Below are 18,384 nucleotides of genomic sequence, written 5' to 3' on the forward strand. Positions count from 1 at the left end.
TGGACAGTTTTGTTATAGTAATGTTGTTCAATTTTTGAACTCCTTCTAAGTTATATGCCCCAAATCACATTGATCTAATGTCAAAATTTTGTTCATTTTTGTTCAAATATTCATTTTGTTCAAATGAAAATCACCTTACTTGCAAAAGGATACAACCTAGTCACATTAAAGAAATTTCTCTACCTCTGGGAAGTTCCCAAAAAAAGGCTTTATCAAAACTTATCAGATGATAATTATGCCTTATAATTCTTTCATTCTGTTTAACTCAGAACACTCAAAATGGTTGGGGATATCTAAACATTGCTTATTTCATTACACCTTGCCAATACAATATTTTTTGACAAAAAGTGTTTAGGGAATTCCCTGGTCGTCCAGTGGTTGGGACTGCACACTTCCACTGCAGGGGACACGGGTTTGATCCCTAGTCAGGGAACTAAGTCCCATATGGCCAAAATTAATTAATTACTTAATTATTTAAAAGTTAGTTTACATGTACTTGAAATCCATTTTCATCAAAAACTTGGAGCTTCAGTTTGGCTCATTTAATTTATTGAACGTGTCCATCAAGTTAATGGCATATCCAAGGGATGAGTGTTGAGACTGACTGAAAACAATTATATATATTCATATTTGTGGGGGAAATTTTTTTTTAACTCTCCAAATTCAGGATACCCAGCAGAGGGCTGGAGACCAACCCTCTCTCCCAAGACCGAGTTTAACTAAGTTCAACAAAGCAATGAGAGACTGGAGGCTCTTCATGTTTTGGGTGACTTGATTAATCATCAAAGGAGGTTTCACCTCCATTTGGTGTGTGAGACTTTCTGCACCCCAGGTCAGTGCATCAAGAGGAAGATATGGGGGCTCCCCTGGTGGCGCAGTGGTTAAGAATCTGCCTGCCAATGCAGGGGACACGGGTTTGCGCCCTGGTCTGGGAAGATCCCACATGCCGTGGAGCAACTAAGCCCACGCGCCACAACTACTGAGCCTGCGCTCTAGAGCCCATGAGCCACAACTACTGAAGCCCGTGTGCCACAACTACTGAAGCCCGCGTGCCTAGAGCCCATGCTCCGCAACAAGAGAAGCCACTGCAATGAGAAGCCTGTGCACCGCAACAGAGTAGCCCCCACTCTCAGCAACTAGAGAAAACCCGCCTGCAGCAGTGAAGACCCAATGCAGCCAAAAATTAAATAAATGAATAAATAAGTTTATTTTTTTAAAAAAGAGGACAAGATATTGGACAAGGAATGAATTGTGGTTCTTCTGTAGAGTGGAAGAAGAAAGAGTGCCTGTGAAACTTGAGGATCTAGAAATCGACTTCCTTAAAATATCTGGGCCTGCCTAGCCCTCCACAGGACTTCCTGCATACGTATTCCCATTCGAACAACACTAGACTTCGTTTTAGACCGGGGATTGGTATCTTCTTTGAATAAATCTTTACAAATTGCTTCTGTGGTTATTGGTCTATTCAGGATTTCTCCCTCTTCTTGTTGGGGTTTTACAGTTTCTATTCCCTTTGCCTATCATCCATTTCATTAAACTTTTCAAATTTATAAATGTAATACATAGGATTCTCTCAAAATTTAAAAATAATTATACCACTCCCACCCAAATGCTTTACTTAAAGTCCACTTTTCTTTTTCCACACCATGATGAAAGGTTTAGGCCGATTTTTCTTTCCCAGCAGCTGTCCTCTTGGGTTTTGATGAGAATTTAGAATTTTCAGTCCCAGGCTGTCTCTAGTCTTAATACCTGTATTATAAATTCACAGTCATAGTATCATTCTTTTCGGTTTAGCTACACATATATATGCTCTTTTAACTATTTATATGTCCATATTATTTACTGCCCATGAAATAAAGGTAGACAGGTAGACAGGTAGACAAAGGATTAATATCCAGAATATACGGACCAATAAAACAAAGAAAGTTAAAAGATTTAACAGACAATTCATAGAAGGAATACTAGGAGACAAACATGAAAAGCTGCTTAACATCTGTAATGAACAACTGCAAACTAAAACAATAAGATCCCCACCCCACCCCACCCATTTAAATGACCGAACGATGGCGCAGGTGCGGAGAGAGGGGCGCGCTGGCCCGGGATATTTTTCCTGCCGGGAGTAGGTTATAGTTTGGGGTCTATATTATTAATTTCTCGAATGACAGTTTCCTGGGCTTGAGATGACACTTGGTAAGAATTTGTCATGGATATCTGATATTGACTACAAACTTTTACTCTCAAAGTGACAAGGTTAATGGAGTTGAAAAGCAGCTGAGTTCATTTTATTCTAACGGTTTTATTTACAAAAGAAGTGTAAAACTCGTAATTGTCCACTAATTGTGGACGAAAGATGGGTAACAACGAAAATTTGAGTCTATTACTGAGGAACTGATGCTTCCCCGAAGGCTCCGGCTGGCACTATCAGGCAAAACAACCGGCTCAGAAAGCCCTGTGGCCGGTGTGCGGACCAACCCAACCAATCCCGGAAGCCGCTACCTCCGTCCTGGCTGAAAAGTCAAAATGGCGCCCGTTAGCTCCATGGGCGTGGCCTCGAGCTGGACTCCTCCAATAGGAACGAGAGGGGGTGGAGCACTTTCCCAGCAAGCCTTCTAGCTTGGGGCAGGGCTTCCTGGAGTTTGCGCCCTTCCATTAGTCAAAAATGGAATGGAGGCGTGGGAGGAACCATTCGCGGAGACTCTTGGTAGGGTCGTCGCCGTAGCAACGCGCTGAGCTACCTGGGAGAGGCCTCTAGAGTCTGACCCAAGGCCCCCGCCGCCCACATGCGGCTGTGACCTCCCGGGGTCAGGGCCCGGCTGGCTGCGATCTCCAGTTTACCCGCACGTCCGCGCTCCGAGCAGACCGCCTCCATTGTTCCGCGTCCAGCCTCCTCACCCCGGGCTACACTCAGTCCACTAACGAAGCTGTCCCCGCTTCTGTCCTCCAGCTTCCAAGTGCCAGATGATGGAGGAGCGTGTCAACCTGATGCACATGATGAAACTCAGCATCAAGGTCTTGCTCCAGTCCGCCCTGAGCCTGGGCCGCAGCCTGGATGCAGACCATGCCCCCTTGCAGCAGTTCTTTGTAGTGATGGAGCACTGCCTCAAACATGGGCTGAAAGGTGAGCCTGAGGGCGGGGTCGGGGGCTTGAAAAATTCGGGCTAGCTGCTTCCCAGCATCATCAGTGCCAAACGTTGTTCTGGGTGCTGGTGTTGTTCTTGTGCACACAAGACAAACAGTGCACAAGACAAACAAGGTCCCTGCCCACAAGACGCGACATTCTAGAGCAGCGCTGTCCAATAGAAATGCCATGCAAGCCACATGTGTAATTTCTAATGTTCTAGTAGACACGTTTAAAAAAACGGAGAAGAAACAGATGAAATTACTTTTAGTAATTTATCCCAATATAGCCAAAATATTATCATTTTGACACATATAATCAGTATAAACCTTACTAATGAGATATTTTGCATTCTTTTCTACACTGAGGCTTAAAGATCCACCGTGTGTTTTATACTTACAGCACATCTCAGTTGCACTGGCTACATTTCAGTAGCACTTGTGGCTAGTGACTACCTTGGACAGCACAGTTCTAGAAGAGGAGACAGACAACAAACTCAGAAGCAAACATAATTACAAAATGCTACAAATTCAGGGACGCAAAATAGGTTAAATGATAGAGAATAAAGGGAAAAACCTTTCAACTAGGGTGAGAGGCGAAGGTCTTTCTGGGGAGGTAAAATGTGAGCTGAGACCTAAAAGAGAAGGAGTCAACCTTGCAAATGTTTGGGGCAAGAGCCTTCCTAGAAAGACAGAACAAAACAGGAGCGAAGTCCTGAGGGGGACCAACCTTGGTTTCAGGAAGACACCAGGTAACTGAGGCATGCTGAGAAGGAGTAGGTGAGGTCAGGGCAGTTGGGATGGGCTGGATCACGGTAGGCCTTTATAGGTCAGGTGAGGAGCTGGATTTTATTCTAAGAGTATTTAGAGGATTTTCAGCAAGGGAAAAACAAGATCTAACTTACATTTGTAAAAGAACTTCCAGCTATGTGGAGGACAGATTAGAAAGGTGGGGAGGTGACGGTATTAGGAGCAGGGAAACCCATTAGGAGATTATTGCAGCAGTTCAGATAAGGGATGGTGGTGATGATTTGAAATCAAGAATTGACTTTGGCATAGGAGGGAGAAAGGGCAAGGATTTCACAGGTGATCATTTGACCACTTGTTTTATTTCATGGTCAATAAATACTTGAAAGAAAGAGCCTAGTGGGTATATCAGAGAAACCCTTTCATTAGAGGAAGGGAGAGCTCATTTGGTACCTGGCCTTTCCCAGTCCCCAAGACTGAATCAGAAGGAGTAAGCAGTGCAGCTCCACAGCATTCATTTGGCTTTTGGGAGAGAGACTGTGGGACCCTGAAGACATTTTGCAACCTGTTCTTATGAATAACACTTCTGTTTTCCCTTTTAGTTAAGAAGAGTTTTATTGGCCAAAATAAATCTTTCTTTGGTCCTTTGGAGCTGGTGGAGAAACTTTGTCCAGAAGCATCAGATATAGCCACTAGTGTCAGAAATCTGCCAGAATTAAAGTGAGTGAGAAGTAGTTACATCAATTTGATGTTTTAAGAAAACTTCCTTGTATTTATCAATTTCTCTATTCCTTGCTGATAAAGCGTTTTCTAATTTAGAACAAATTGTAGCAAAAGCTACACTCTACTTAGACTTTAGTCCCAGCTCTGCTGCTCATTCTCCACATAAGCTTGAGAAAATTTGCCCTTCTTGAGCCACAGTTTCCTTTTCTTTAAAATGGGGACAGTGATTGCGTGTCGTACAAGGTCAAATAGTGAAAAGGTGTTGTCACCCAAAGAGCAGTTACAGGAGGAAAAAGAGTTGTTACACTCCTGGAATTGCTGCTTCAGATGCACCTGGGTGCTTTGTGACCACCTAGAGGGGTGGGATAGGGAGGGTGGGAGGGAGACGCAAGAGGGAGGAGATATGAGGATATATGTATATGTATAGCTGATTCACTTTGTTATAAAGCAGAAACTAACACACCATTAAAAAGCAATTATACTCCAATAAAGATGTTTAAAAAAAAAAAAAAAGATGCACCTGGGCAGTTTTCTGAATAATACAGTTTGGAACAGATTTTAGATTCCAGGATAAGAAACATTTGTGGAAAGGCTGGCACTAATGAATTTTGCCTTTTTGCCTTATCTCGGTTTGCCCTTGGGATCCCTATGTATAGGCTCAAAATAAAAAACTGAATGGAACACGAAAACGTGTATCGTGGAATCTGCATTGAGAAGGGGCCCTGGAGATCCTTAGGCCAATGCAAAAGTTCTCCCGGCAGAGTCTTTCACAGGGGACTCAACTGTCCAGCCTCTGTTTGACCTTCTCCTGCAGAGCCAGCTTATCCCATTTTTAGATAATAATAATAGCCACCACAATTAACTAAGGGCCTGCCATGTGCCAGGCATTGTGCTAAGGACATTTCATTATCTCGTTTTATCCTCCACAAATCCCTAGGAACTAAACTGTTGGTGTCCCCATCTACAAGTGCAGAAACTGAGACTCAGAGTAGTTAAGTAACTTGCTCAAGGTCCCTCGGCAAGGGAGAGGTGGAACCAGGAAGAAAGCACAGGTCTGCTGGTCTCTGAAGCCCTCTAAATCCCACTAAGCCCTCTAAATCCCACTAAACTCCATCTTTGCTGAGCCCTGTGCATTCATAGGACTTAAGCCTTCTGTCTCTGTCCCTGGTTCATCCCTCTGGGCCTATACCACCTAAGGTGAAAACCTTTAGCAGGCGACAACCTTTCATATATTTATTTGGTGACCCCCTCATGAGCCTCCTACGTCTTCTGCCTTGTTTCTTCAGGTTTTTTTTTTTTTGTTTTTTTTTTTGGTGGTATTGGGTCTTCATTGCAGTGTGCGGGCTTCTCACCGCAGTGGCTTCTCGTTGCAGAGCACAGGCTCTAGGCACCCAGGCTTCAGTAATTGTGGCTCGCGGGTTCTAGAGCGCAGGCTGAGCAGTTGTGGCACACAGGCTCCGTTGCTTCGTGGCATGTGGGATCTTCCCGGACCAGGGATCGAACCCATGTCCCCTGCATTCTTAACCACTGCGCCACCAGGGAAGTCCCTTCACTTGTTCTTTATGTGGTCCTATTGTCCATTCCCTTCCAGCAAGCTCACTCCCTCAAGCGTACAGCACTAGACTGTGTCTCTGGGTGGTCTGGTTGGATGGAGCAGGGCTCTCCCTCCTCCTGCACTCAGGCTATTTCCACTTAGGCACAGGAGGCATTTTTGAAGTCTTGCTGTGCTAACAAAGAGCTTATTGTCAGCTAAACTCACTGCTTCTGTTCCCTGTGGATGCTAAACAGGTAACTAGCTTAAGTACCAAAATCCTCCCTCTGTCTGCCAAAAAGGAAATACATAGTAGCTCCCTCCTCTTGACGCCTCTGGAGGAGTAGCCTTGTTGGGAGCCATGTGAGAAAAGGCTACTGCTTTGCTCTATAAAGAGCTGCAGTGTTTTTACTATTTCATTAAATAGTAACAAAAGTTCTAAAATTTCTGCAGTATTTTGGAAGTTATGACCAGAATTTTTTTTGAGGGTAGAGACTGTTTGCTCTAAGGTGGTTTGAAACTTGCGTGACGAACTTTGCATCCTGAGAGACATCTCTCTAGAGTTTAATGTCCTTGTCTAATTGAGATAAAAATATCTTTTACAGTATGGCCTATCACCCAAAATATTTCATTGTTTTCATGTCATGGTTTATTATTAAACAAACTGTTACACAGTGAATAAGTTACACTTAAGATTGGCACTTAAACCCAGATAACAGACAAAGCTTGTCTCTCTCTTTTTTGAAAATTAAAAACAACCTTTTTGGGGACTTCCCTGGTGGCACAGTGGTTAAGACTCCGCCTGCCAATGCAGGAAACATGGGTTCGATCCCTGGTCTGGGAAGATCCCACATGCCGCGGAGCAACGAAGTCTGTGTGCCACAACTACTGAGCCTGTGCTCTAGAGCCCATGCGCCACAACTACTGAAGCGCACATGCCTAGAGCCCAGGCTCTGCAACAAGAGAAGCCACCACAATGAGAAGCACGCGCACCGCAACGAAGATTAACCTCCCTTCACCACAACTCGAGAAAGTCCGCGCGCAGCAACAAGGACCCAACACAGCCAAAAATAAATAAATTCTAAAAAAAATAAAATAACCCAAAAAACAACCTTTTTTCTTATTACATAACTTTTTTTTTTTTTTTGCCGTACGCGGGCCTCTCACTGCTGTGGCCTTTCCCGTTGCGGAGCACAGGCTCCGGACGCGCAGGCTCAGCGGCCATGGCCCACGGACCTAGCCACTCCGCGGCATGCAGGATCCTCCCGGACCGGGGCACGAACCTGCGTCCCCTGCATTGGCAGGTGGACTCTCAACCACTGCGCCACCAGGGAAGCCCTACATAACTTTTAATTAAGAAACAAAAAAGGCGCTTCTGTTAGCTTACTACTCAGAAAAAAAACTACAATTAATATCGTGGTCAGTATCCTTTTAGATCCTTTCAGTGCATAGTCGGACAGACAAATAAATAAGATTCTATTTTTATTCCCCTCCACCTCCCCCAGTGGCTTCATTATTGCACTGCTTCTCATGGAAGACAGTTTGGCACTATCCACAAAAACCACCAATATATCTACCCTTTGACCCAGCAATTCCAATTCTAGGAGTTTTATCTCGTAAATCTAACACATGAAAATGACACATGTACAGAAATACCTGTTGCAGCATTATTTGTAACAGCGGAAGATTAGAAACAGCCTAGATAAAAACTAGCTAAATAAATTATAGGGCAGTCCAATACTGAAACACTCTAAAGCTATGAAAAAATGAACGAAAAATTCCCTGTGTCTGGAAAGAATTTCAAAATGACAGATATTCAGTGAAATAAGCAAGTTGCAGAACGGCATATATAGCGTACTAATTTTTTTGTAAACAGGAGAGAAAAATAGAATTTATATTTATTTTCATATGCATAAAAATGTTTTGGAAGTGAACCTAAACTAAGAGCAGTATATTGTACAGAGGTGGGGAACTGGGAAAAAAAAATCAAGTATTAAACTGTACGTACTGTTTTGTGGCTTTTTTTCCCATTTAATATTAGATTTTAAACCTTTTGCCATAATAGTCATCCACATCATTTTTGTATAGCTCCTCCCACTTTGCTCTTTGTGGTTGTCTTCAAATTCTCATTATCCAAACAGTGCAGTGGTGACCACCCCCAAACATACGTCTTTGTGTACCTCCTAAATTATTTCCTTATATTACTAGATGTAGAATTTTGATAACCTACTGTCATTAAATTGCCTGCTAGAAGAATTGTACCAGTTTGCACTCCCACCAAGCAGCACATGTCAGTGTCCATTTTTCCTATCATGCCGACATCAGATGTCTTTTTTTTTTCCTACTTTATTTCCTTTCTTTTTTACTCTGGCTTTACATCATTTATTGAAGGGAGAAGGGGGGAATACAGTCTTTTGTATTGATTAAGTTGGGTGCCCTCTGACCCTTTGAGGCTGATATTGATTACAGCAGTACCTCCAATACTCTCTTGGGTGTTACAAATGCAGTTACTCTGCTTAGAACAGGATCCTTTTTTCCTTAAATAATGTTAGGTCTACAATTGGGAGGACTTTTCTTTTCTTTTAATGTTTAAAACAGATCTTTTCAAAATCACACCTTTGAGATTGGTTGCACAACAACATGAATGTACCTAACAGTACTGAACAGTACAGTTAAAAATGGGTAAGGTGGTAAACTTTATGTTATGTGTATTTTACCACATCAGAAATAAAATTGTACCTTTGAGCTAATGCCCTAGAAATCTTGTGAGACTTCAACTCTTTAACAACTACGTTCTATATTCGTCTTTTGAAAGAAAATTTATCCATTATACAATCTAACCTGGTATTTCCTGACTCCCTGTGAAATTTTATGAATACATGCAAAGTTTTATCTAATTGTTCCAGAAATCAGATGTTTGTGGCTTAAATTTTTTTTCCTATTTTTTTTGGGGGGGGGGTGGTGCAGAATACATGCCCATGATACAGACTTCAAACAGTACCCAAAAGAATGCAGTGAGCCATTTCCTCAGCCTTCCCAGACAGTGCGCTCCTCCAGCCCCCAGGGCAGCTCTATTACAGCATTCTCTGCATTCACCAGCATATGTATGCGTGAACATGTGTTTCTCCTTGGCTAAGTTGGTTTTTTTCCCTTTGTTTTTTGTTGTTATTATTGTTATGCCATAATAGTTTGATTCTCTGTTTGAATTCCAGGACAGCTGTGGGAAGGGGCAGAGCTTGGCTTTATCTTGCACTCATGCAGAAGAAACTGGCAGATTATCTGAAAGTGCTTATAGACAATAAACATCTCTTAAGGTATTTCATCACCTATCTTTGCTTAGCTTTTGCTTCGTAATTAGAACACAGTTCTATATATCATTCAGAATTAAAACAAGAATGTATATTCAGTTTTTATTCAAATTATTATTAAGTGTAACTATTCTGTGGCTTAGTTTTAAAATAGCAGTATTTTATTTTTTGAGCACTGATGTCTGAAAGTCTTTATGAATGAAGATGTATATTTTCATTTTGAAAAGTCATTTTGAAGATAGTTCTTCAAAAATACCTAAGATTAGGCACCCTGACAGCGTACTCCATTAAGTTTCAACAAAATGGTATTTGATTGGGTGATAATAGGGGAAAAATGACTTGAACTAGATTCAGTGGGCAATTTTAAAGTATAAAACCCTGCTTTTTGTAAGGGAACATATCTAGATTACCTGTTTTAGGATTCCACATTCAGTTTGTAAACTTTTATATCTCTTGGCATCAGTAAAGACGAACTGTCTATCTCTGAAATTTATGACTGGGTTCATTTTTTATATTTATAACTCTATAAACAAAAGTAACCATTATAAGAGGAATTTTCTCCAGGATATGATCATTTACAAGGAACAAATCTCTCCAGAGATAATTCTCTTATCTAACTGAAATAAAAATGTCTTTTACAGTCACCCAAAATTTTCCATTGTTTTCAAGTCATGGCTTATTATTGAACATATCTTTTCATGATAAATACTGGTTTCAAATAGTTCATGTACTTTGTACTCTTCTTTGAGTACTGTTATACTGAGTAACTCTGAGGTACAGATTTTGTTCTAAACAATTAATTCTTAGGATAATAAGTTCTCATGTACTCATACACACAATGGTAAATTAGCTAATCGCTGGTGACCAGAGCAGTAATGGATGGAGCCTCACTGTAATGGCTGAGGTGACTTGGAGGTAAGGAAGTAAAAGCAGCCAGTGTTGTTCCATGGGACACAGGGAAGAGGGAAGAGTTTTATCCTTGGATGGGTGGTGGGGGAGGCTGTGGGATCCCACTTTATGTTGACATGAATGTAAGTGTAGAAGTAGTTCATAGCAACACAAAAGAAGGAGCCAGAGTGGACAGGAGGGGCAGAGTGATGTTCAGGAACACAGGAGCCAAGAGATGAGGAGGACTGGGCTCCAGGGTCCAAACAGAGGAGTTAATCCTAGACCAGAGGTAGGAGGAGTCCATTTTAAGCCACAGGAAGAGAGGAGAGGCCAGAGAAGAGATAGCAGCACTTAAAGTGGTAGAGGAAATAGAAGGAAGAAGGGAATTCACACAAGGGAGCCTCTGGCTCCTGATGAAGTTGGCAGCCAGGCCATGAGCTAAGAGGTGAAAAGGCAGAGTAGGTCCAAGAGAAGGGTGGTGAAGGTGTTCTTGTTGTATCAATCTCTTTCAGTGAGTTCTATGAGCCTGAGGCATTAATGATGGAGGAAGAAGGGATGGTGATTGTTGGTCTGCTGGTGGGACTCAATGTGCTTGATGCCAACCTCTGTTTAAAAGGAGAAGACTTGGATTCTCAGGTAAAATGGGAATTTTGACTCCAGATCGAATGCCTTGTCTGGGCCAGGGATTTTACATAGGATCTGCAGACATATGCTGAACCTAAGGAAGGGGCAGATGGCAGGGGGCATCTGGCACAGGGCTGTGCAAGGTGCTGTGCTGGACCAGAGTGGGGAGCAGCTGGCAAAGGTCTTGGGAAAGGGTGAAAAATAGCTTGGGCAAAGGCACAGAGACACACATAGAAAGCATGGCGTGTTTGGGAACGGGAAACAGTTCTCCATGGCTAGAACACAGGATGCTCGATGAGTGAAGTGAAGGTGGAGGCTGGCCCAGTTGTTAGGCCATCAGTGCCATGTTAGAGGCTTTAGTTTTTGTCCCTGGAACTTTGGAACTTAAAAACCTTTGGAGGTATTTAAGCAGTACACTGAAATGATCAGGCCTGGGATTGAGAAAGATCAAGCTAGCAACCATCCAGTTCATGAGTTAGAAGCAGCCAAGAATAGGGAAAGCAAAAACATTGAGCAGACAAGTCTGGAAGCCCCAGGTTGCACGAGGAATGGGAAAATAGACTCGGGAGAGATTTGGGAAGTCAGATGGTAAAATGGAGCACAAATGAAAGTAGGCAGTAAGATGCAGAGTGCCCCATGGGGTGGGACAGCCCTCTTGACCGGGGCTGAGGCCTAAACCTGTGGTGGCAGGGGCAGTAAGTCAGGACACCCTGCCCCACCCTCATCTCCACCTCTTCAGGGCATCTGTAACTGGGCAGTGGCCCAGGCTTCTTCCCACTACATGTTTGGACATGAATCTAAAGCTTCCCCAATCCCTCCGTGACCAGGTCAGCTTTTTTTATTGTAACCTTTCCTCTCTTTTTTTTTTTTCTAGTAGTTTTCTTGTTTTTGCCTGTTAAATATTTTTCAAAAAATACAAAGAAGTTTTTTTGAAAAGAAACAAAATATCACATATAATCCCATTGCACAGAAAGCGCTAATTCAGTGTTACATTTCAGGATACATCCTTGAAGCACATGAAGAAAGGTGTATGTGTGTATTTATATTTCAGAGACAGATGTTTGGAGTTCTCTTTTTTCATTAAACCAAAATATGATTATTCCAAGCACACCATTTTGCAATTTTTTTATTTAATAATATGTTCCACATAGCTCTTGATGTCAAGAGATATAAACCATTTTAAACAACTGATAGTAATCCATTTTATGGATGTACCATAATTTATTTAACCAATACTTATTAATGTAAGTTGTTTCCATGTTACAACAATAATGTTATAAACATCCTCATACTTCTTTTTACTCTTGTCTGTTTATTTTCTTAGGTTAAGTTTTGAGATTGCTGTGTCAGAGTGTACGCATTCTGCATGAGTGTTGTGATTACATGTGAGCATTCTTGGTCTTTTTTAATCTGAAAGAAAAACAACTCTTCATCTCAAATTTATATTTTTGAGAACTAGGAAGATAAACTATTTTTTTCATGTTTTATTTGCCATTGGTGGTTCACCTGTTCATATCCTTTGCCCATTTTTTTGAGTTTTCCACCTTTTTCCACTCCTTTATTATTGATTAAGGATATTTACCATTTGTCAGAATATTTGTTATAAATTTTTTTTCTGCTGTCTTGGGGCTTGTTTTCCCTGTAGACTTTTTTTTTTTTTTGGCGGTCATATTTAATGGACTTTTCCTTTATACCTTCTAAGGTATTGTGCTTAGAAGGTCCTTCCACGTCTAAAAATTAACCTAATTTTTTAAATCACATGTATATTTTTTACATTTAAATGATCTGCCTGTTATTCGTTTTGACATAGTGTGAAGTAGAAGTCTAGATTTCTTATATAAGTACAGTAGTAAACTATTACTACAGTAGTAGTAAAGTTTTCTCAATATCATGTATCAAATATTATTTCCTTACTAATTTGAAATTCCACCTTTATCATGTGTTGAAATATCCATTATGCTCTGAGGCTTATTTCTGGACTCTCTGTTTAGTCTCTGGATCTTTTTATTTCTATGCCAGTAACATAGTCTTTTAATTACCAAAGCTCTGGCAGTTCACCTCCTGCCTACTTTGTTGTACTTCTTTTTCAGATATAGTTGAGGCTGTCCATTCTGCCAGATGACCTTGAACATCATTTTGTCAGATTCCAAAATAAAAATTTAATTGGGATTTTTATTAAGTAATAGATGTGATTGAGCCCCCTGGCCTATTCTTATCTTTAATACCTCTTTTATGTCACCATAAAGTATGAGTATTTGCTATTGCACCCTGAGAGATCCTCTTTCTCATGTTTAGAAAGTACTGTTCTATTCTAGCTTACTTTATATTTTTATTTAAAAATGAACATTGAATGCTATCAAATAACTTTTTTGGCATCTATTGAGATGTCATATCCATTTTTAACCCATAATAATAATTGAATTAATTCTTAGGTTTCCTATTGTGATATCATAAAGTAAACCTTACTTGGCATCGTGTGTTATTCTTTTAGTATACTCCTAGATTTAATGTGTCTGTGGTTTATTTGGAAATTTTGTATTTCTCCTTAAAAGTGACACTGGTCTGAATTTTCCTTTTCTATACTGTCTTTGTCACTTTTCAGTGTCAGAATTGTATAACCTCATAAAATAAACTGGATGATATTCTTTTCTTTCTTGCTTTCTACAACAGTTTATTAGAGCAGGAAATATTTTTCTTTAAAGGTTTGTTAAAACTGGCTAGTATGACAGTTTCAGCTTTATGCAAAAGCTTTATGGTCCTCATGCTTTGACCACTTTAATTTTTTGCATAGCTTTGGTCAATTTATTGGTTTCCTAAGTCTTAGAAAAAGTTTTAGTCATTTATATTTTTCCAGAAATCATTTGTTTCATTCAGATCTATTAGTTGCATGAGAGTATTTTCTTACAGCTTTTTAAAATCTCACTTTTCTAAATTGTAATACTTGGTAGAGATTTGTCTACTGTGTTGAGCTCGAAGAACCAGGTCTTGCTTTTACACATCACTTCTTTGAGAGGAGAGCTTTGTTTCTTAGTCCATTAATTTCTACTTTGGGTATTTTTTCTCATTCCTTCTATTGTTGCTTTTTTTTCCAGTCAAATATATATTTCTTTTAAAATTATTTTTGTATTACAAAAGAAATAAATGCATGCTTGTTGAAAAGAAGTTAAGCAATTACAGAAGAATGTAAAGTGAAAAGTGAAATTCAAGCTCCCCTTCTCCTCTCCCCCTTCAGTCCCAGTCTTGTCCCCACAGATAATGGTAAAAATTTGAGGGACTGTTTCTACTTTTCCTATGCATTTATGTATACATAGGTTTTGTTTTTAATTAAATCTTTTCTGGTTTTCTGTTGCAGTGTAACAAATTAACAGTCACCTAAATGATTACAGTCCCTCATATTTGAGGGATGGCTGAGCTCAGCACGGTGACTCTTAAGCATGCCTGTGATCACAGGCAGTTGGTGGCTGGGGCTGGAGTGGCTGAAGGCATATGCACTCTCATTCTCTGTCCTCTGGGTTGAGAAGGCTCAGGGAGCTGAGGCTGGAGCAGCAGGGGCTTCTTGGGCATCTCTGTCTACACGTGGTCTCTCCACTTGATCTCCAGTGTGGTGCCTCAAGGTTAGCCAGACTTTTCCCATGGAAGCTCAGAACTTCAAAGGTATATGCCCAAGGGAAAGAGCCAGGAGGAAGCTTGTACTGCCTTTGTTAACCTAGCTGCAGAAGTCACAGCATCCTTTCTGCTGCTTTCTGCTCATAAAGACAGGCCTTACTGGCCACCCAGGTTCAAGGGTCAGGAATATAGATTGGTGGGGGGCGCAACAGAGGAGTTGCAGAAAACATCATGTATAGCTTTGGTTTTAACATAAGGGAGGTTACTATAAGGAGTTAATGCTGTACATAGTATTCTTTGAGTTAAAATTTTATCCTGGAGCTTTCTTCATTTCATTACATATTCATTCTCTGCATTCTTTGTTATGGTTGCATAGGGTTCTGCAATATGGCTATAACATGACTGATTTAAATATTTCTCTATTGATGGACCCAATTTTCCTATATTTCAAAGGAATGGCTGCACTTACACTAGAGTGGATGGTGGCAGACTAGGGCTCTCATTCACTCTCTCTGAAGTGCTTTATTTCTGGACAAAGCCCCTGACTTTGAGATTTTGAGGGGTCTTGGAGCCCCTAGTTCCCCACAGCAGCAGAGAATTTTCCCTGAAATACTGGACCTTTTCACCTCAGTTTGGGGGAAGAAGGAGTCAGAGTTATCAGTTAAGGTCACCACTTTAGAGATACAGGTCTCTTTTTTTTTTTATTACTTTGTACCCAAAGAACTTTGTTGATCTTTGTCAACAATTTGATTGTTGAATAAATAAATAAATAAATAAAACTTCAGAATATTCCCTTAAATTCTGATTTTTAGTAAGTTTAGAAGGTGATGGGGTTATTTTTCTTTTGGTTTGTTTGTTTGATTGATTGCTGCTTTAAGCTGGTTAACCTACTGATTGTCAGGTTATCCTAACAATCCTATTGTTTTATCCTGAGATAGGAAGGTAAATACCCTGAATTTTAAAGACTGTAAGGTTTGTGGAAAGTGCGAAAAGTTATTTTTCACTTAAACTGGTACATTTTATTTCGATCAGGTTGGAGTGATCGATTTTTCTCTCTACATTAAGGATGTGCAGGATCTTGATGGTGGCAAAGAGTAAGTTCTGTATTGTATGCTGTTCTTCACGTTTTTAATGAAATTCTGGCAAAGAATGCTCCTTTTTTAAAATTGAGGTATAATTGACATATAACATCATATTAGTTTCAAGTGTACAACATAATGATCTGTTATTTGTATATATTGCAAAATGATCACCACAATAAGTCTAGTTAACATCCATCACCATACGTAGTTACAAAAAATTTTTCTTGTGATAAGCATTTTTAGGATCCACTCTCTTAGCAACTTTCAAATATGCAATACAGTATTATTAACTATAGTCACCATGCTGTACATTACATCCCCAGGACTTACTCATTTTATAACTGGAAGTTTGTGCCTTATGGCCCCATTCACCCACTCCCCCACCCCCCCACCTCTGGCAACCACCAGTCCCTGTATCTGTGAGTTTGGTTTTGTGTTTATTTTAGATTCCACATATAAGTAAGATCATAAGATATTTGTCTTTCACTGTTTTACTTACTTCGCTTAGCATAATGCCCTCAAAGTCCACTCATGTTGTCAGTGGTAGGATTTCCTTTTTTTTAATGGATGAATAGTATTTTATTATATGAATATACCACATCCATTGATGGACAGTTAGGTTGTTTCCATATCTCGGCTGTTATAAATAATGCTGCAGTGAACATGGGGGTGCATATACATTTTCAAGTTAGTTTTCATTTTCTTTGGATAAATACCCAGAAGTGGAATTGCTGGGTCATTTATTAATTCTATTTTTTAATTTTTTGAAGAATTGCCATACTGTTTTCCATAGTGGCTGCACCAATTTACATTCCCACCAACAGTGCACAAGTGTTCCCTTTTCTCTGCATCCTGGCCTACACTTATTACTTCTTGTCTTTTCGGTGATAGCCATTCTAACGGGTATGGCGTGATAGCATACTGTGGTTTTTGATTTGCATTCCCCTGATGATTAGTGATGCTGCATCTTTTCATGTAACTGTTGGCAAAGAATGCTACTTTTGTTTTTGTGTTGTTTGAATTTGTTATTTAGCTATTTTTAATTACAGTGGTAATACATTCCTATTCCCATTGTTTAAGGAATTAGGCTCTGTGGAAGAATAGAGAGTACAAGGCAAATTTCCCCATTAACACTATCCCCTCTTCTCCATCTCAGTCCCACTCCCCCTGCTTCTTCAGAGGAAGCTACTCATGCATGACTCCTTCCAAGCCTTTCTTTACTGCCTTGCAGGTATATATTTTTTGGTAGTGTAATTTGCTTTATTGTTTGGATGTAAATGGAAAGGTACTATTATATATTTAAGTTGCCACTAGACTTATTCTTTGATCCTACTGTGTCTTGGGTGTCTTTTCATGCCACATTGTAGCTCTACCTCATCCTTGTTAACAAGAGCATTAAAAGAAGTTATCCTGGAAAAAAAAAAAAAGAAAAGAAAAAAAGCAAACAATGTATATAACATGCTACCATTTATGTTATAACAAAAAAGACATACACCCATATTTATATGTTGTACTTCCATATACATGGATCATTCTAGAGAGGCACATCGACCTGAAAACAAGGCCACCTGTGGGAAAGAGGTCAGGAGACAGGCATGGGAGGGAGTTTCACTGTAAACCCTTGCGCTGTGTTTGAATATTTTACCACGTACATCTGTTAACCTGTCTTTCACATGTCTTTGTAATGAGAACTCTTCCTTCTCAGTGCCTTGGCAGTCACCTTACCAAGGAAGGGACCAGCGGGAATCCCATTAATGCTTCATGCACCCACAGTACAAGGATTCACTCACTTGAAATTTAAAATACATTCTTAATGTCAAAAAGAACTGGAAATAAACTGATTATCCACTATTAAGGGAATACAGTAAGCCTTTCAACCTGCAGATGTGGAACCCACAGATATAGAGGGTCAGCTGTGCTATGCCATTTGTATAAGGGACTTGAGCATCTGCAGATTTGGGTATCCACAGAGGTTCTGGAACTAGTCCCCCGTGGATACCTAGGGACATCTGCAATTGAATGAATTGTAGAACATCTGAAGTATTCCACACTATGTATTATACAGACATGAAAGAAAAACAAATTTGACCTACTGTATAGTAGATTTAGAGGGATTTCCACAGGTATTATTGAGTGAGAAAAGTATAATACTGAGAAGTATATATATCCCATTTTTTTAAAACCCCCAAATTCTCTAATATATATTTTAATTGCATATACTATATGTAAAAATATAGATAGATATTATGATTATATACACATAGGATACTCAACAAGCTATCAGTATGTGTTACCTGGGAGAGCTATGTAAAGGGCAGAAAGGTAAAAGAAAAAAAATGACTGCACTGACCAGCAAATCCAGCACCTGTGGCATGAACCTGGGTCACATGATCCCATTTATGTACATATGTATGTAAAGAAATTGGTGGGAGGAGCCTAACTTTAAAATGATAAAGTCTTTTTTGCTTTTTTTATAAAGATGTATGAAGTTTTGTTGTGTTGTGTTTTTGCTTTTTGCTTTTTTTTTTTTTGGCCATGCTGCACAGCTTGTAGGATCTTAGTTCTCTGACCAGGGATTGAACCTACCCTCTTGGCAGTGAAAGTGCGGAGTCCTAACCACTGGACTGCTAAAGAGTTCCCAGAGTCTTTTTTTTTTAACCCAGACTAATCAGCTTTGTGTTTTGAAGAGTCTTGTGGTCTTCTTTTCTGAGGCAGCTTCTTTTCCTTCAGTATAACAAGGGCTGCTTCATCTCCTAAC

General features: G+C 40.0%; 1 protein-coding gene across 4 annotated transcripts in view; it reads left to right on the plus strand.

Moving 5' to 3' along the window:
* Positions 1–18,384, plus strand: part of RUFY1 (RUN and FYVE domain containing 1) — a 56,336-nt gene that overhangs the window by 6,613 nt on the left and 31,339 nt on the right. For all 4 annotated transcript variants that reach the window (XM_049707041.1, XM_049707040.1, XM_033413475.2 and 1 more), the window contains exons 2-6: positions 2,945–3,118; positions 4,467–4,584; positions 9,331–9,432; positions 10,827–10,950; positions 15,577–15,638. In XM_049707041.1, coding sequence (XP_049562998.1) covers positions 2,945–3,118; positions 4,467–4,584; positions 9,331–9,432; positions 10,827–10,950; positions 15,577–15,638 — 580 coding nt within the window. The remainder of the gene's footprint in view (positions 1–2,944; positions 3,119–4,466; positions 4,585–9,330; positions 9,433–10,826; positions 10,951–15,576; positions 15,639–18,384) is intronic.

Source organism: Orcinus orca, chromosome 3 (assembly GCF_937001465.1).
Source record: "Orcinus orca chromosome 3, mOrcOrc1.1, whole genome shotgun sequence".
Classification (NCBI taxonomy): Eukaryota; Metazoa; Chordata; class Mammalia; order Artiodactyla; family Delphinidae; genus Orcinus; species Orcinus orca.